This window comes from Ostreococcus lucimarinus, chromosome 5 (assembly GCF_000092065.1).
Source record: "Ostreococcus lucimarinus CCE9901 chromosome 5, complete sequence".
Lineage (NCBI taxonomy): Eukaryota > Viridiplantae > Chlorophyta > Mamiellophyceae > Mamiellales > Bathycoccaceae > Ostreococcus > Ostreococcus sp. 'lucimarinus'.
Window position 1 is genome coordinate 331545 of NC_009359.1, and position 18115 is coordinate 349659.

General features: G+C 60.9%; 6 protein-coding genes across 6 annotated transcripts; 2 read left to right on the forward strand and 4 right to left on the reverse strand.

Moving 5' to 3' along the window:
• Positions 1-457: 457 nt before the first annotated feature.
• Positions 458-7712, forward strand: OSTLU_24547 (predicted protein; the record flags this gene model as incomplete). The annotated part of the gene is made up of 2 exons (XM_001417703.1): positions 458-2828; positions 3265-7712. The coding sequence occupies 2 exons, from the start codon at positions 458-460 to the stop codon at positions 7710-7712; spliced, it is 6819 nt and encodes a 2272-aa protein (XP_001417740.1).
• Positions 7713-8049: 337 nt separating this feature from the next.
• On the forward strand, positions 8050-11778 carry OSTLU_15401 (predicted protein; the record flags this gene model as incomplete). The annotated part of the gene is made up of 1 exon (XM_001417704.1): positions 8050-11778. The coding sequence occupies one exon, from the start codon at positions 8050-8052 to the stop codon at positions 11776-11778; it is 3729 nt and encodes a 1242-aa protein (XP_001417741.1).
• Positions 11779-11794: 16 nt separating this feature from the next.
• On the reverse strand, positions 11795-12430 carry OSTLU_31677 (predicted protein; the record flags this gene model as incomplete). The annotated part of the gene is made up of 1 exon (XM_001417953.1): positions 11795-12430. The coding sequence occupies one exon, from the start codon at positions 12428-12430 to the stop codon at positions 11795-11797; it is 636 nt and encodes a 211-aa protein (XP_001417990.1).
• A 347-nt stretch (positions 12431-12777) lies between these two features.
• OSTLU_24549 (predicted protein) lies at positions 12778-15004 on the reverse strand. The gene is made up of 3 exons (XM_001417954.1): positions 14281-15004; positions 13771-14169; positions 12778-13009 (listed from the first exon to the last, which is right to left on the reverse strand). The coding sequence occupies exons 1-3, from the start codon at positions 14902-14904 to the stop codon at positions 12992-12994; spliced, it is 1041 nt and encodes a 346-aa protein (XP_001417991.1). The 5' UTR covers positions 14905-15004; the 3' UTR covers positions 12778-12991.
• Positions 15005-15359: 355 nt separating this feature from the next.
• Positions 15360-16550, reverse strand: OSTLU_38943 (predicted protein; the record flags this gene model as incomplete). The annotated part of the gene is made up of 1 exon (XM_001417955.1): positions 15360-16550. One exon carries the CDS (start codon positions 16548-16550, stop codon positions 15360-15362), a length of 1191 nt encoding a protein of 396 aa, XP_001417992.1.
• A 168-nt stretch (positions 16551-16718) lies between these two features.
• OSTLU_31680 (predicted protein) lies at positions 16719-17821 on the reverse strand. The gene has a single exon (XM_001417956.1). It carries the CDS (start codon positions 17611-17613, stop codon positions 16807-16809), a length of 807 nt encoding a protein of 268 aa, XP_001417993.1. The 5' UTR covers positions 17614-17821; the 3' UTR covers positions 16719-16806.
• Between the last annotated feature and the right edge of the window lie 294 nt (positions 17822-18115).

Below are 18115 nucleotides of genomic sequence, written 5' to 3' on the forward strand. Positions count from 1 at the left end.
ATCCGGGATCGTTCGTCGTCGTCGACATTCGACTCGGCGCGCGAGGATAAAGTCGCCGCCGCGAGCGAGCGATCGCCGCCGGCGGCATCGCTTTTGTAAGCACTATTCGTTTTAATCATTTTCACACGCTTTCTACATCGGTTCGTTCGCCCGCGCGATCGTCGCACCGCGCGCTGGATGCGCCGCGCCGCGTTCGGCGTTCGCGTTGACCCGCGCTCGACGCCGGGCAGCCAGTGGCAGCGAAGCCATGCATTCACCGCAGAAGCGCTCGCTCGCGCGCGTGCGCCCGGTTTCGACGGCCGCACGACGCGCGCGCACTTGTGGCGTCGTCTTCGTCGCTCGTGTCGCGCCCGAGACGCCTCGCACACGCGAGCGTCGACGTCAACGCGTCCGCTTCGTGAGATCGCCGGTCGCGGTGACGAGCGAATTCGCCTCGCCGTGATCGCGCGCGCGCGAGATGGGGAGCCGTGGCAAGCGAATCGTCGAGATAGGTCCCGATGGAACGAGCGAAGGGAGCGAGGACGAGGCGTTCTGGGCGGAGCAGCCCGCGCACACGGCGAATCGAGCAGAGCGGAGGGCGGACGCCATGCGCGTGCTGGACGTGCAGTCGAACGATGACGCGAGCGCGGTGGCGCAAGCGTATCGAAAGTTAGCGCTGAGACATCATCCCGATAAACACCGAGGGGATCCGGACGCGGAACGGAAGTTTCGAGAGATCGTCAGAGCGTACGACACGCTGACGAGGGAGTACGGACTGTCGGGCGAAGCCGCAGCGACGGGATCGATGCAAGATAACTTTGCGAGCGCGGCAGACATGCGTGATTTTGCCGCGAGCTTTTTTGAGAGCTTTTTCTTCGGTGGAGGGTCGTTCGCGGGTGGTCGAGGCGGGGGCGGCGGTCGACGAGGGGAGTATGACGACGCGAGCAGTCGCGACTACGACGACGACAGCGAGGGCGACTCTCTTCCTAGCTTGGATGACTACGACGACGACGACTACACCGACGACGAAGAGTATACGGATTTACACAACTTCTTCGGGAGCGATCCACCGCCAGGGTGGGCTTCGCGAGGGGCACCCGGCAAGTGGTTTGGACGTCCGGGGAGTAGTCAAGGGAGCGGGGGACGACCGTCCATGACGGATGATCAACTCTTTGAGCACTTGGAACAAATGCGTAAAGAAGCTGCGCGATACGCTGCGGAGCTGGCGAAGCAAGAGAACGAGGCTCGACGAGCGAATGAACCTCTGGAGAAGCTTCAACGCCCGACGCTGGTTTCGCGCACGGATGACTCCATTACGCTCAACTTGTACCGCACAAAATCTACCACGCAAACCTTACCGCAAGACAGGTGCTGGGAGCTTAGCTTAAAGAAAGAAAAGGAGCACAATTACACGGTGTTCACATCCGTCAAAGGCAAGACTGTAATTACGGTGGACGATTTATTACCGGGAACAAAGTACTGCTTCAAGGCTAGGGTAGGACGCGTAGACGAGTCCACCGGCGAGGTCACAGAATGGGGCCCGCATAGCGTAGAAAGTATGTACGTGACGTCTGGTCGAGCGCCGGTAGGAAATAGTGGGAAACAATCCGTCAGAGCAGAACACGAAGAAGTGGTGACTGAAGCCGGTATGGGGAAAAAGGCAAAAAAGCGCGCCGCGAAAGAGCAGGCCGAAAAGGAAGAGCGTGAGCGTCTTGCTGCTGCGGAGAAGGAAGGCAACACCACTGCAGCAGCAGTCGCAGATGAAGCTGCGGCTCGTCAGGCTGCGCTGCGTAAAGCTGCGGAGGAGGCCGCTGAGCGGGAGATGGCAGAGATGGAGGCTATTCGCAAGCGTGTCGAAGCATCGAAGAAACCGGACGTCAAAGCGGCAGCTTCTGCGGGTGAAGGTATCTCCAAGAAAGCAGCGCAGCGGAAAAAGAAGAAGGAACGCGCAAAGGCGGAGGAGTTAGCGAAAGAAGTCGAATCTAGTATGGGGTCAATGCCGACGGAGACGGATGAAGAGCTTGCCAGACGTTTGCAAGCCGAGGAGGATCGTTCTTCGATGTTAGGAAACAAGCACATGAGTGCACCTAAACCACCAGTACCGTCGGGACCCCCGCCGTCTTGGGCGGCAGCTCCTGCGATGCGAATGCCAGTGAAGAAACCTGAGCCAGTAGCGGTGCGTGGGCCACCCTCGGGCGTGCCTCTTCCGCCGCAGTCGGCGCCTCCGCTAGGTCAGAGTAGAATCCCCACACCACGAGCTGGTGAAGAAGGACACGCCCCTCCCCCTCTTCCACCAGGTCCTCGACCTCCGGCGTCGTATGGTGCGGCTGCTCCTGCGCCGCCTCCTCGGCATCGAGGTTCTCCGCCGCAAACCGGCGCTTGGGGCGTCGCGCAAAGCTCTGGAATTAGCTCCGCGAGCACCTGGGGCGAGACGAGGCCTGCAGTAGCGCCAGTGGTTGCGCCATCGCCGCAGCACGCTACGCCACCGCACCAGGCGCCGAGTCAACCCGCTTCTTGGAGTCCGGCGAACAGCAACTGGCAACCCATGGGCGCCGGCATGGGCGCTTTGCCCGTCGGCGATGTATTCGCAACGGACACGCAGCAAATGCCTCCACCATCCGCTGGTCTCTTCGTTGGCGGCTTGGAACAAAATTGGAATCCATCTGTGGCGCCCGCCGCGCACTGGGGCGGTCAATCATCGTGGAACGGAGGCAGCGGCGCTCCACCGCCGGCTCAAGGCGCGAGCGGCGCCGACTGGGGCCTGGGAGGTTTAGGCGTTAATGCCGATCTAAATGCTGGCACTCCGAGCTGGAGTGCGTTCGCCGGTACATCCCCCACCGCCGGGCCTGGTGTGTGGTCTACCCCGAACGATCTCTCCGTCGACGTCGGTCGCATGAACCTCGACGCCAGGCAGCAACAAGCCGCTCAGCGCAGTCCCGGCACCCCCGACGGCGACCCCAATCTCATCGATTCCAGTTTATTGAGTTTTCTAGGCTAGCGATAGCGCTTCGCTTTCAATCGACTCTCTCTTTCTCGTCACCTCGCATCATTCGGACATCGCTCGCGTTCGACGCGCTCAAATCCGCGCAACCACCAACTCTGCAACTGTCGCAATAATCTGAGTATTCCAAACGCGCGCGCACTTCGACGCGCGCGCGTCGCCGGTTCCGCGCGCGCGCGAACGCGCCCACGCGAACGTTCGCGCGCGCACGACCGTCCGCGATCGCGAACGGCGTCGCCGCGCGGCGATGACGCTGCGCTTTCGTCGTCCGCGCGTCGGCAAAGTTTGGGAACACGGCGCCGCGGTGGACGTCGTCGTCGAGCGCGCGGATGATTTCGATCGCGATCGCGCGCGCGAGTGTGAGATCTCGCTCGTCGGTCAAGGGGCGTGGATGCGAAGCTCGAAACACGCGACGCTTGGGAAGATTTCATTCCGCGAAGGCGAAGGCGAAGGCGAACGCGAGCTCGACGAAGGGAAACTGACGTGGCGCGTGCCGGAAGACGTGCCGAGCGGAGAGTACGAACTGAAGGCGAGCGTGCCGAACTCACGACCGGCGATCGAGACGACGACGCGGATCGTGATCTCTGAAAGGATGAAGGCGCGACGGACGAGCGCGGGGACGTGCGAGGCGACGTGGGACGCGCGCGCGATTCCCGGAGATTACACGGCGGAAGATGGATGGAAACTGGCGATTGATATCACGCCCGTGATTGAAGAAGGAGAGGATGTCAACGCAGTGGTGTCTCACGCGTTTATACTCGCCGCAGAGAGTGGATTGAAGACGCACACGAAGGATGGGACGCGCATCTTGTGCGACATCTCAGAGGCTGAGCGAGAGAGTCGGCGCAAAACGTTGCGATTGCTTCCCAACCGCGCTTGTGATATCGCGCTTTGCGCTTTTGGGGACGAGTCAGATGCCATGGCGGATTACGTCACGTTGAGAGTTAGGGTGGACATGTCGCAGACGATGATGGAAGTGTGCGCGAGTGGGCATCCGTCGCAGACGATTTCGTCGCGGAGCGTGCATTCTGCAGACGGCTACTACTCCAGAAGTCCACCGATTAAATCGATAGAAAAGAAACCGGACGGCGAAGAGCTAAAAGATGTTACGAACATTGACGATAGGGAAGCGGTGCTGAAGGATGACTTGAGCTTGGGTCGCTGGGCCGCAGAGGAGAGCACCGACGGGTGGCGACAGGAGCCTGGTTTGAATGTTCTCGTCGTGCGCGCAGACGACTTCCAGCCAATCTATGAGTGTACATGGGACACCAGCGGTGGTGCGCGTCGCGCGAAAGAAATTGAGACGCAGTTACAGTCATTCATGAAGTCATTCTTTGACGGCGGCGCCGTCGACGTGGCTCGAAAAAGCGTGCCAGAACATTTTCTTTGCATCACCACCTGTGGTCAATGGAGCGGAGGGACGGCTAAAATTAGCGAAAAAATTTCAAAAGCGTTGCAACTCGTTCTCGTTGGAATCCTAGGCTCGGACAAGGGCGACGATGGCGTGAGCGCGCGCATTCACAAAGCATTGGCAGTTCCAGACAAGCCTCTTGCCATCGCCGCTGTGTCTTATGGGAGCGCTCGAGACGAAGTGCACACGTGGGTTGACGTGAGCGAACCGAAAGGCAAAGCGATCATCAAAACGTCGTTGAGCAATTCCAACGGTGCGTGGTACCCTACGTTGATCCAGCGCGGCGAAGGCGAGCACGCGTCTGATTGGTACATTCCTTGGAGAAATTACGCGCGCGAAGGGTGGAGCGTATTAAGTGAAGACGCGCGAGTTCAACGATACTCACAACTGATAGGCGATATACGACACATGGTTTTCGATGCCGAAAGTGGTTCTCGAGTGAGCGTGTACAATTTGGTACGTGCACTCGTCAAATACGCCTCACGGCGTAGTGGCGATAAATCGTTGGTACCGACGGTGGACATGCTTCTCGTTGAAATTATTCTTTCGCGTGGAGCGCTGGCGGTTGTCGAGTGCGTCAATGCTGGTGCGGTTGAGTATGTCGTTGATAGAGTGCTTTCGTGCGTGCGCGAAGATGCCACCCACGACAAGTTGGAGGTGCTAGATAAGGCGTACATCAAATCGCTTCTCAAATTGCTCACCGTGGACGATTTTGCGATGTATGCGGAAGGCATTCGCAGAGGCGCCGCGGATGCTGCATTGCGCGTGATTCATGCGTTTTGGAACGGGAGTTCCACATTCTTTGATAGTAACTCGCGCGAGATGCTCTCACAGCTAGCGGAGCACATGGCGCTCACAGATTTAGCCACTGTGCGCATGGTTGCCAAAGACGAACACTCAATGACTGCTTTTACCGCCATTCGGTCGAGTTTAACTTGTGCGGCGCCTTACTCAGGAGAGATCTCTGGCAAAGTCCACATTCTAGACATCTTGCCAGCGAACGAACAAGACGGACTGATTGAGTTGCCGACATCGCCGAGGACAAATGATGACGTCTCACCAGTAATGACGCCGGCGCAGAAAATATTGCAGGCGTACGACGAAATTTGGGAAGGCGGCGAGTCACCGGATAAAGATGGTGATAAGGAGTGGACAATGGTAGAAACCGGCGCCGATCAAGTGAATCAACCTGACAACGCAGCGTCAAGCTCGCTTCAAATAGAGGAACCCGTCATGCACACCCCAGAACCGATCAAACGAACAATGTCCGGACAGATCGAGTCAGCGCCTGAGCAACCTCTCGACGGTATAGTCATTCTTTGTGCAAAAGGCGGCGACTGGAACACGCATATTTCGATGATTCGACAAGCTCCCAGACTCATGTGGCGCGCTCGTGAACGCGGCGCTCGCGCTGTCATTTTTACGTGGCCTCGACGCGGGTTGGCGTGTGTACCGGTTCAGCCGTTGTTATCGAGTCCAAACTTCGACAACGTGACGAACATTCCAAGCTTCGTCATGTGCGCGGAGTCACTGACACGGTTGCTTCAGTTTTCCGATGACTGCACTCTAAAAATTGAGATCCCTCCGAATGGTCTGGTTGGCACCGCTGAAGCGCTCGCAAAGCGAATCGGGAACCAGCTCATGGCGGCGTGCGCAGATCGACCACCGCCCATGACGCCGTCTGTTACACCGCCAATCGCCGGTCGTTTTCGCGGCCGATTTAAGCACACTGATGCGCAGACTCTTCTTCCACGTGAAGACGTCTCTTCACCGCGAACGCCTTCGGCGTCCACAGGAGAAGGCTTTGCTGCGGCTTTGATTCGCAGAGTCACGTTTACGCAGTCCGGTGAAAGCAAAGAAGAACCGAAGGATGAAGAAACCTACGTGCGCGATGCCGAGAAGGATGAACGTGACTTCGAATCGCTTCGCCATCTCAGTGAAAAAGTGGCGGCGCCCCCGATGGACGAAAACTCGCATCTCGACGCTTGGCGGAGCGCAAATTTAGAAGGCGGCGTGTCGCGATGGACGCGTGCCATGCGACTCGTGAACGCGCTGGGGGATCACGGAGTGCCATTCATGAAAGGCGCGTATCCGGATAACACCGGTGCAGATGATGATGGACCGATTCGTATTCTGAGTTTGGATGGAGGCGGCATGCGTGGCATCGGCACGCTCGTCATGTTGGAACGCATCCTAGAGGCTACGAATAGTTGGTGTGTCGGAGACTGCTTCGACCTCGTTGTAGGCACTTCCACGGGTGGTATCATCGCTGTTGGTGCTGGTCTGCTTAGGATGACGACCGACGAGTTGCACGAGCTGTACGTCAAGATGGGCGATGAGATATTCCCTAGAAAAGCCGACTCATCCTTGACTCACTGGTACAACCAAACGACAAAGTTCTACCACCGCGGTCGAGAAGAGGCAAGAAGTTTTGAGACTATGCTGCGCAAAGCGTTGCGAGAGGAAGCCGAAAAACCACTGTACAGTATCACGTCCCATCCACGTTGGTATTCCTCGACTTCTCCGCCGCCGCACGTCTGTCTAGTTTCACACCTCGTGAGTCGGTCACCTGCCACAACGTTTCTGATGCGTTCGTACAAACACGACGCGAGAGGCAAAAGCCATCTCGGCCACTTGCCAGGCGAACATCGTGCGAGCTTGTTGAACTCAATTCGCGCGACGACTGCCGCGCCTTGGTTCTTGGAAGAGCTCAGGATGAAGAAAGAAATCGGGGGCGCTGGAGGTTTTGCACGAGAGCGTAAGTCTGAAGCCGATAACGCGAACTCTCGCGCGTCGCCCAACGACGTGGAAAAGAAGCAGACTACGGAAGACCATCGCCACGATCATCAAAGAGCACCGACAAACGTCAATGCGGAGATCCGATTGATCGACGGCGCCATCGCGAGCAACAATCCCACCGCCGTCGCGGTCTTTGAAGCGCGTCGCTTGTTCTCAAAATCCCGACCGCTCTGCGTCGTTTCTCTCGGCACCGGTGCCGCCGTTCCAAACTCTCGCGACGCGCGTCTATCCGGTTTCCCCGGTTGGCTCGACAATACCATCCACGCGTCGTGCGACGTCGCCCAAGTCGACGCCACCATCAGACACTTACTCGGCGCCGACGACGCGTATTACCGTTTCCAGCCAACCGCCGACGTCTTCAGCTGCGAGCTCAACGACGTCTCCCCCGAGACGTCGTCCAAGCTCAAGCACGCCGCCGCCGCGTACATGGACACCGTCGACGCCCAGGTTCGCGAGCTCGCCGAGATTCTTCGCATCGCCGCCGCGCCCTCGCCATCGAACCGCCCAGACGGCGCGCGATGAAATCCAAATTGAAAAGCCGTTAGCCAAGCATCGACTGACTAATCATTCCACCCTCCGGCCCGCACACGTCGCCTCGCGCGCCGCGGGCGCCATGCTGGCGCACATCGCGAAAACCGTGAGCGACACGGTGCAGAAAACCACGCGCGCGCGCGCGTGCGAGCGTTTAAAGCCGTCCGGGACGCTCGCGCTCGACAAACAGACGGGCGCGGTTCGCGCGCTCGGAGTCGTCGACGAACGCCTGCTCGGCGCGTGCGATGACGGCGGACTGCGTTGTTGGAGCACCACGTCGGGGGCGCTGACGTCGCAAGCGCGCGCGCACGCGGGCGCGGTGACGGCGATGGTGACGTCGAAGGATGGGACGCGCGTGACGAGCGCCAGCGAGCGCGGCGACGCGGCGACGCGAGACGCGCGCACGGGCGTCGTGACGATGGAACTCGAAAATGGCGTCGATGCCGTTGCGCTGTGGTGCCTCGGGATGTTGACGAGCGGAGAGTTGGTGGGAGGGGACGACGTGGGGAGGATTTTCGTGTGGGAGGACGGCGAACGGTTTCCAATTTGGCGATTCGCGTCGACGGCCGAGTCGGCGCCGATGCCTGGGAAGGCAAAACGTCTGAAGCCTTCGGAAGGGCCGCCTGATCGCGTGCACGCGGTGTCGGGGTGGGTGCATCGTTCGACGGGGAAGGAGTTCGTGGTGAGCGGGAACGGGCATGGGATTCTGAGTCTGTGGACGGTTCGCGTGGGCAAGCCGGTAGCGGAGTTCGGTCCTGACGACGGCGGGCATCGGGGCGCGATTCACACCGTGTGCGATAACGAAGGCGTGATCGTTACCGGTGGGGCGGATGGGCGCGTGTTGGCGTGGTACGTCAACGAAGAAGGTCAGCTTCTCGGTCCACCGGAGGAACTCAGCGTCCACGGACATCACACGGGCGCCGTGTTATGCGCGGCGAGCATCCGTCCCGGCTTTGTGTGCACGGGAGGCGTCGATGGACGCGCGTTGGTGTGGGATATCAAGGCGCGAGCAGTATTATTTGAGTGTCCGGGCACGAAATCGGCGGGAGCTGTGCGGTCGCTCGCCTTCGATGGAAATGGTGTGCTTTACGTCGGATGCGCTCTGTCACAAATTTCACGATGGGAATTGCCGAGCGACGAGTTTCTCAGCTCTCGCAGTCGCGACGAGCTCCCCTTACTAACGCGTAACATGAGCAGCGAAAACATTAGTCAAGCTGTGCCACACTCGGTGAGCGCGCCGACCCCGAAGCGAGACGTCGCCGCGGAAGAATTGAGTCTCGCAGATACAATCAAGACGCTGGACGCCGTTCGCAAAGAGTGTGAGCGTTTACGAGAGTCAGACAGGAGTCGCGCATCGAAGGTTATAGGCCTTGAAAAGGAGCTCGTGACCGTGAACAAGTCGCTTGCTAACGTCGGAGAGGAAAATCAGCGACTCAGGGCCAAGGTAGATTCGATGGCGCCAACGCCGAGCGTTGCGCCGAAGGACGACGAAATCGAGGCGCTGCGCAAGAAGTGCGACAAGATGGAGAACATCGCTCGTAAGCAAAAGACGAAAATCGAAGAGCTGAAGGGCGAGTTACAATCGGCGGAAAGCTCGCGTGCCGAGGACCAAAAGCGCGCGACAGACGAGCTCGAGGCGTCGAACGAGAAGCTGGCAGGCCTGCATAAAGAGCTTGAAGAAGCGCTCGCGGGCGCTCAGGGTGAAGGTTTGAGCGTGGAGGACATGATGGCTGCAGCCGAGAAAGCTTTGCTGAGTCCAGAGCCTGCGACGAGTGAAGCATCCCAGGAAATGATGCGCGAGCTGCATAGCGTGCGGGAAGAATTGCAACTGTCTAAACAAGACGTCGCGAGTGCGGAGCAGACCATCGCAAAATTGCGCACGCAGCACGATGTGCTCACCGCACGCGCAAAGGAAATAGAGGAACAGAGCCAATCCCTTTCACAATCACAAGACGCAAAAGTGGCGACGTTACGTGAGGATGTGACATCCCTTCGCGAAAAACTCGGGTCAAAGGATGCGGAATTAGACGATTTGCGCAAGCAACTCGGCGAAGCGAAGAAGCGAGCCGAAGCGCTCGATAGGGAACGTCTCGAACTCACGGCGCAATGCGAAGAAACATCAAGGCACCATAAAGACGTTGACGCATCAAACGCTGAGGTTACAAGAATGCGCGAAAAATTTGAAAACGCAGTCACGAAAGGCAAAGGATTCCAAGAAGAAGGCAAAAAGCTCCGCGCAGAGCTTGAGGCGAAACACGTGGAGCTGGCCCAAGCTCAGGATGTTTCGACTTCGATGCGGGCTCGCGTGACAGAGCTTATGGCGAGTTTAGACGCCGCAAACGAGAAAGTCACCGATGGGCTTCGGCTTCTTGCGCAGAAGGAGGAAGAAGTAGCCAGGAGTGCGTCGACATTGAAAACCGTCGAGAATGCGGCGAAAGAACTCAACACAGCGAAAGCGGAGACAGCCAAACTGCAGCAAAAGTTTGATAACGCGGTCAAGAAAGGAAAAGGATATCAAAGCGAGTGCGGTGCGCTCACCGCTCGGCTGAAAGAACGCGAGAGCGCGTTGTCGGCATCAAATGCGTCAAAGGCTCAGGTTGAATCACAGCTTGCCGCTGCTGTCGCAGAAATTGAGCTCGTGCGTTCCGAGCTCGAGACAAGACTTGACGACGTGCAGCGCAATTCCACAAAAGATACCGAAGAACTTAATTCATTGCGCGAGCGCTTGCACGACGCCGAGGCGCGCCTTCGTGCTGCAGAAGATACGAAGGGCTCCGCCATTGCGGAGCGCGAAGGTAAAATCTCTGCGCTGGAGAAGCAAATTAACGAGTCAGATGCGAACTTTGAGCGGATGCGCACCGAACTAGCAGCGCGTGATGAGGAACGCGATCGACTTATATCGCAGATCAAATCGAGCGAAGCGGCCCAGGAGGAGCTTCAAAAGCTTCGCTCGAGCATCGAGTCATACGAGACGGAAATGGTGTCTCTCAAGACTGCGATAGACACGGCGAAGACAAAATTTGCCAATGCGGTTAAGAAAGGGAAAGGATTTCAAGAAGACGCTAATAAACTTCGTGATGAATTAGCCGCGAAAGATGCCGAGCTTGCACATGCCCGCGGCGAGTCAGCTTCGGTAGACACTCACCGCGCTGAGCTCGCGGCGAGTTTAGATGCTGCGAACGCGAAGATCTCAGATGGCCTTCGCCTTCTTGCGCAGAAGGAAAACGAAATCTCGGGTCTGGCGGCGGAGTTGAAAGCAGTCCAAAGTCGATGTACTACGCTCGAAGAGGATATCAGCAAGAGAGACGCCAAGAAGAACGATGAAATCGAGCAAGATGTGCGGGGACAGCGGTGGCTCGAGGAGCAAGCACGCGCTGCGGCGGAGTCTCAAGTGAGAGATTTGGCGGAGGAGAACGAACGACTGAAGCAAGAAGTTGCGGCAGCAGCGGCTGCAGCGCAGGACGCGTGGCAAGTTGCGGCGAGCCACGGCGTGCGTCCTGGAGATTCTCGGCCTGTGAGCGAAGTGGGGTCCCCCGTTCGCGAAGGCTATGGTCATCGAGCACGCTCGCTCTATCAACAACCAACGTATCGAGGTGCCATGTCGATGGTGCACGAAAGGAACGACATGGTTGTACCCAGAGAAGACTACGACCGCGTCAAGGAGCGATGTGTAAAATTGAAGAGAGATTTAGAGGCGGCGAAGCAGGCGGCAAAGGAAGCTGTGCAGCAAGTCATCAACCGTTTGGAGCTGGAAGTGATGGCCAAAATTCATGCTGAATCTTCCGCGAAAGCCGCAGAAGCGGAATGTGATCGCGCGTGGGCGCACGCAAAAGACGCGCTAGCTACGGCGCGCGAGATGCAAAAGCAACCGGCTCGTCAGCTAGCTGTCGCCGAAGCGTCAAGCGTCAAGCCACAGCCACCCCCGGGTACGCGCGCGGCGGTTGCGATGGAGCGTCAAAACGGTAACGGCGTGGTCGTCATTCGACAAGAACACTTAGCATCGATCGTCGCCGCGCTCCTCTCATTCATCATCGGAACGTGGTTTGCGAAATTCTAGAAGTTGCCATTAAATTCTACTTGCTGAAAATGTCTTTGATACCATCGAGGAGCGATACACCGCGCTTCGGTCCGTTGAACGCATCGAAAATCTTTCCAACTGCACTTTGCGGCTCGAAACGCGCCATTATTCTCTCGAATCTTGGATCCTGCCGCAGAATAGAGATGTCCTCGTCCTTGCGTATAGCCGGGTACTCGTCGTATCCGCGTTCGAGTGCCGCATTCAACGACGCCAGCCCTTCGCTCACATTACCGAGTTTTGCGTGACAGCACGCCGTGTTGTATCGAATCGCAATTTCTTCTCCAGCACTCAGCTCTCTTGGTTTGAACCCGGCGCTCGGCCCCGCTGGGGCGACTACGGATTTCCGATACCGTACCGGTCCGCTTCCCGCGAGCGTCGCCGCGCGCGCAAACGTGGCCAACGCCTTCTCGTAGTCCCCAGCCGCGTACTCTCTCTGTCCATCCGTGATGCACTCCCCCGCCGTATTCGCCATTCTTTCCTTCTCTTGCTCTTCTCGCAGCGATGCGAACGCGGCGTCGTCAATCATCTGCGGCACCGTCGCCCCAGCCGCGCCCACGAGCGCCGCCAAATCCGCGTCGCTCAGCTCCTGCAGGTTCGCCACGCCCACGTCCTCCGTGGAGTCGAAATCCATCCCAGCGTCATCATCAGCGTTCGCGTTCCACGTCAGCGGGTCGTTGGCGTCGAAAGCGCGTCCACGGGCGACGACGGCCGGTCGACGGCGAGGATGACGACGGTTCGCGAGCGAAGACTTCAACGGTGCCGCGGGCGCGCGCGCGTCGATCACGGACGCGGCGTGCATATCCGGAACGTCGAGGTGTGAGTTGGGATGATCGAGCGAGCGTGGCGCGCGGCGTCGGGCGGTCGTGGGGAAGTGGCGTCGTCCAGAGGGGACTGGCGCTATCCACAACGTCGAGGTCGCCGACGGCTGGCGAGGTGCAACGTGCTTGATGCGTGATGTTGTTAGAGAAAAATTGCTGTTGTGTCAAATTGAAGCGCCAGTTCTATTCTAAACAATATATGAATGAATGGTTAACGTTGTGATTGGGTTGCAGTGAGCACTTGTCCGGAGCTCGGTAAGATACACGGGAAGCTTTAGTTTTAAGCGATCCTTTATTCGGACCAGCCGCCCCAGCTGGAGCCGCCGGATCGAGCGGGCGCACGATCGCGACCACCGCCACCGCCGCCGTAGCCATCACCGCCGTAATCGCGTCTTGGGGGACGATCGTTGTAATCGCGTCTCGGCGGACGATCGCCGAAGTCGCGCCGGGGGCGGTCGCCTCCTCCTCCGTCTCGACGTTCGTAGCCGCCCTCGCTTCGGCCGCGGTAGCCTCCCCCGCCATCACGATCGCGGCCACGGAAACCGCCGTCACGGTCACCTCCATAGCCCCGTCCGCCGCCACGGCCACGGCGCTCAAAGCCACCGCCGCCGCCCCGACCTCGGCCGCCGCCTCGGCCATAGCCTCGGCCGCCGCCTCGGCCGCGTCGACCGCCGAACCCAGAGCGTTCTCGCGTTTGTTCAGCCATGAGATCAGGAAGTATCGTACAGACGCTCAGATCGAAACCATTCAAGTCCGTGACGGTTTCAAGATCCTTCATGTACGCGGCATCGATGTCGAAGCACAATCCGTTCTTGCTCTCCATGAAACGAATCTTGCCGCATCCATCCGCGAGCTTGCGGTCGATTTCAGTCAAAGCGCGAAGCAAGTCGCCCGCTCGGATCGCAGGCTCACTTCCTTCGCGGTCCAGAACCATATACGTGCACGAATTGGGCGCACCGGTGAGGAGCGATCGCGGAGGCGGCGCCTCCGTCTGCCCGCTGATGGCGGCCAGAGCGGCGGCCAGAAGCTTGGTGACTTCCTCGTCGGTGTCCGCCGGCAGCAGGCGAGCAGCGGCGGGAGAGAAATAAGGTAACAGTTCATCGTCCACTTTCGTGAGGACGTTAGAAGCGGTAACAGCGCAGGCGTCCATGACCTCCGTCGACGACGGAATGCCGATGGTGCGGAATTCGCATCCAGTTTCCTTTTTGATGCGACGAATCATGTAGGATTCGCGATCGGTGTGCATCGCGATCGCGGCACCGAGTTGTCCAGCGCGGCCGGTACGACCGCATCGATGCACGAACGATTCGACGTCGTTCGGGAGCTCGTAGTGAATGACCAAGTCGACGTCGGAAATGTCCAAGCCGCGAGCGGCGACGTCGGTGGCAATGAGCACGCTGAAGCGGTTGTCACGGAATCGCTGGAGGGTGCGCTCGCGCTGCGCTTGAGCGATGTCGCCGTGGAGAACTTCAGATGCCACGCGACGACCGAGCGCGGCGGTGAGTTCATCGGCCGCGCGCTTGGTTTGCGTGAAGCAAATAGCCTTCTTATCCTTGGCGTACACGGTGACGAGGTCCATGACGATGGAGGTTCGGTTCGCGTGCGACACGGCGCACGACATCAAATCAATCGTGTCCGCGACTTTTTGCTTGGAGTCACCGACCAAATCAACCACGACGTGCCCGGGTTTCAAGAACTTCTTCGTGATTTGCTTCACCCAGCTCGGCATCGTCGCCGAGAACAAAAACGTTTGGCGGCTCTCCGGGCAGTCTTGCAGAATCGCCTCCACGTCTTCCTCGAACCCGACGTTCAACATCTGATCCGCCTCGTCGAGCACCACAAATTCGATTTCGCCCAAATCCAAGCTTCGTCTGTTCATCAAATCCTGCACCCGACCCGGGGTACCGACGACGATGTCGACCCCTCGACGAAGTTTACCCTCTTGCTGACCGATGGGCGTCCCCCCGTACACGCACACCGTCTCCAACGACGGCGCGGTGATGCAAATTTCGTTCTCAACCTGCTTCGCCAGCTCTCGCGTCGGCGCCAACACGATGCATTTCGGATTTCTCGACCGTCCGCTCGTTCCATCCGTCAACAATCGCTCAATCACCGGCAGCGCGAACGCTAGCGTCTTCCCCGTCCCCGTTCTCGCCCTTCCCACGACGTCCTCTCCCGACAGCGCCGGTTTCAGCACCGCCTGCTGTATCGGAAACAGCGTGTCCACGCCTCGTTTTCTCAGCGCCGCCACCGTGATCGCCGACATTCCGAAATTCCCCACGTCCATCGGGTCCGCGTCCGCCTTCACCTTTATCACGACCTCGTCCTCGTCCGCGACGTACCCCTCCTCCAGCGCGCTCTCGCGCTCGTCCGGCGCGTACCGCCCCGCGAACGCGTCGTCGTCGTCCGCATCGTCCTCGTCGTCGTCGCCGAACGCGCCGTCGATCTTCGCGAGCAATCGCGCGTCGTCGCCGTCGTCGTCGGCGGCGAATCCCGCCGCCGCCGCCGCCGCCGGTCGCGCCGTCGTCGACGCGCGATGGCGACGCGCGACGGCGGCGGGACGGCGCGCGAGCGCGTCGGCGCGCCGCGGGATCGCGCGCGCGTTCGCGGGGCGCGCGGCGGCGCGCGCGAGCGTCGCGAAGGCGACGGCAAAGGACGCCATTCGCGCGAATGCGTCGGCGTGTGCGGCGAGGGGCTCTTGACATTTGACGCCGAGACGCGAGACGCGAAGAAGGAATACAGTTACACGCCGAGACGGGCGCGAAGCTCGCGAAGGGCGGCGTCGACGTCGACGTCCATGGCGACGGAGACGCGCGGACGGTCGGACCAGGCGTTGCGGAAGAGCCAGGCGCGGCGAGCGTCGAGGAAGACGGCGCCGCGGGCGCAGTCGCGGGCGAGCGCGACGCGGACGGCGCCGCGGCGGAAAGTGAAGACGGCATCGCGGACGTGAGGGAGGGCTAAGAGCAGAGCGGTGGGATCGTGGACGTAGATGCCGTCGAAGTCGGCGACGCGGAGGTGATACGCCTTGTAGAATTGGGTGGCGTCGTGAAGAAAGGCGCGGAGGAGGTTGGAGCATCGACGCGGCGGCGAGACGGCGTCGGCGTCGCGGAGAACGGTTTCCAAACGCTCGATCTCGGCGCCAGAAAGACGCACTCGAGTCGTCACGTCGAGACCTACGACGAAGGTGCGCTCGAACGCGCCGAAAACCTCATCCGCGGCCTCGGGGTCGCCTAAAATATTCGCCTCCGCCGCCGGATTTACGTTGCCGTTTACCTCAAACGCGCCTCCGAGCACGACGAGCTCACCCATGGTTTCCGAGCACTCGGGATGCCGCCGAAACGTCAGCGCTATGTTTGTCAACGGCGCGAGCGCCAGCACCGTCACCTCGCCCGGGTACTTGGCGCACATCTCCGCTATAAAATCCGCCGCCTCTCGCCCCGCTCGGTGTTCCACCGCGCTCTCCTCGGGCCGCGTCTCGTACGCGCCGCGCACGCCCCCGAACCCGTCTTCGCCGTGCACGAAATCCGCGACCAACACCGCGGAATCGTCCGCCGTGGACGCGCCCGCGCCCGATCGGTCGTCCTCGTCGAGCGCCGCCAGCGGCGCGCGCGCGCCGTCGACCACCGGCAACCGCGCGCCGGCTTCGCGCCTCCACGACCCGGCGAGCGCGCACATCTCGACGAGCGTGCGCGCGTTTCGCGTCGCGTCGTCGCGCCGAACGTTGCCGAAGACGGTGGTGAGGCCGAGGACTTCGACCTCGGTCGACATCGTTTCGAGCGCGAGCGCGATGGCGAAGGCGTCGTCGACGCCGGGATCGGTGTCGATGATGAGCTTGCGCGGCGGCGGCGACGCCGGCGTCGACGCGGGAGACGCCGTCCGCGTCGAGGAGGCGTCGACGGGCGCGTTAGTGTGTGTCGTCGCGGGAGACGACATCCGCGTCGAGGAGGCGTCGACGCGCGCGTCGATGAGTGTCGTCGCGCCTACGGCGAAGACAGTTGACCTCGAGCGCGCGCGCGAAGGAGAGAGGGAGACGCGCGCGCGTCGTTCGAGCCGAGCGCGGACGCGAGACGCGAATCGTTGAATGATGCGTGGCGCGTAGGCACGCGCTCACGCGCTAACGGTGCGATTTCGACGCGATTGTCGTTCTACTTGCGCTACGTTTGTTGCTCGGGACTGGGCAGCCTGGAAGTCATCGCTCGTCCTCGTCTTCGTCGTCTTCGTCCCAGAAATCCTTGATGGCGCGGATCGTGGATTGTAACTTGGGTTTGTTCACGAGTTTGCGTCGCAGACCGTAGCCACCGTCGGTCTCCATGACGAGATTAGGTCCGGTTAAGAAGGCCAACGCGGCGCCGCCGACGAGTCCGCCGGCGTGCCCCCAATTGTCTATTCGTCTACTCGTGAGACCGAAACCCATGTTCACCGCCAACGCCGTGCCGAGTTGTTGCAGCTGCATGTCCGCGCGCTCGCCTAAATATCGCTTGTGGCGCTGCAAGTACACCGCCAACGCGCCGGCCAAGCCGAAGACGGCGCCGCTCGCGCCGACGCTATTCGACGCGCAAAACCGATAACTCGCGTAATTTCCAGCCACGCCCGCGCCGAAATACACCGCTAAAAACTGTTCGCGCCCGAACGTCGCCTCCATGAGCGGTCCGATGCTGTTCAACGAGTACATATTCACCATCAAGTGCGGCAGCCCGCCGTGCAAAAAAATCGGCGTCGCCAACCGCCACAGCTGCCCCGCGGCGATCCGTTCGTTCACCTTCGCCCCGAGCGCGGTGATCGCCTGTCCGCTCAAAATCTGTAACGCGAACGCGCTCGCCGTGCCGATCATGATGGCGTTCGTGCACGCGCGATCGGGATCGTCGAACACGCCGCGCGCCGCCGCGCGGCGTCCGCCCTCGCGTCGTCGCCCCCCTCCTCGCGCCCCGTCCGCGCGCTCGCCCGGGCCCGCGAGCGCCGCGCCGAGCGCGACCGCGTTCGCCGCCTTCCCGACCATCGGCGCCGCGCGTCGCGCGCCGTCGCGCACCGCCCGCGCCGTCGCCGTCGCGTCCTCGCGCGCGCGTCGCCGTCGTCGTCGTCGCGCGTCGCGCGTCGCGTCGTCGCCGCGATCGAACGCGCCGAGCCCGCGACCGAGCGCGACGAAGCGCGTCATCTCGCGTCGCGTCGCGTCGCGTCGCGTCGCGCGTCCGCCGGCGCGGCGTCGGCGTGTGCGGCGGACGACGCGCGTCGTCAGAGCGACGCGCGCGATGGCGACGGCGACGCGCGCGACGGCGTCGATCGCGTCGAGCGCGCGCGCGCGCGTTCGAGCGCGGCGGACGACGACGACGACGCGCGCGCGCGACGACGACGCGGACGCGGGACTGAAGGCGGCGTGGTACGGCGCGGAAGCGTTCGGCAATCTCATCGGCGCGACGCGCGCGACGACGACGCACGGGACGACGACGACGACGACGGCGATGACGCGCGAGGGCGCGCTCGAGTCGATTCGCGCGGATTAC

Coding starts and splice junctions, on each gene's coding strand:
- OSTLU_31680 (XM_001417956.1), bottom strand. CDS start 17,613: ATGGTCGGGAAGGCGGCGAACGCGGTCGCGCTCGGCGCGGCGCTCGCG.
- OSTLU_24549 (XM_001417954.1), bottom strand. CDS start 14,904: ATGGACGTGGGGAATTTCGGAATGTCGGCGATCACGGTGGCGGCGCTG. Junction 14,170..14,280: donor GGCACGTCGTGGTTGATTTG/GTCGGTGACTCC, acceptor GTGTACGCCAAG/GATAAGAAGGCTATTTGCTT.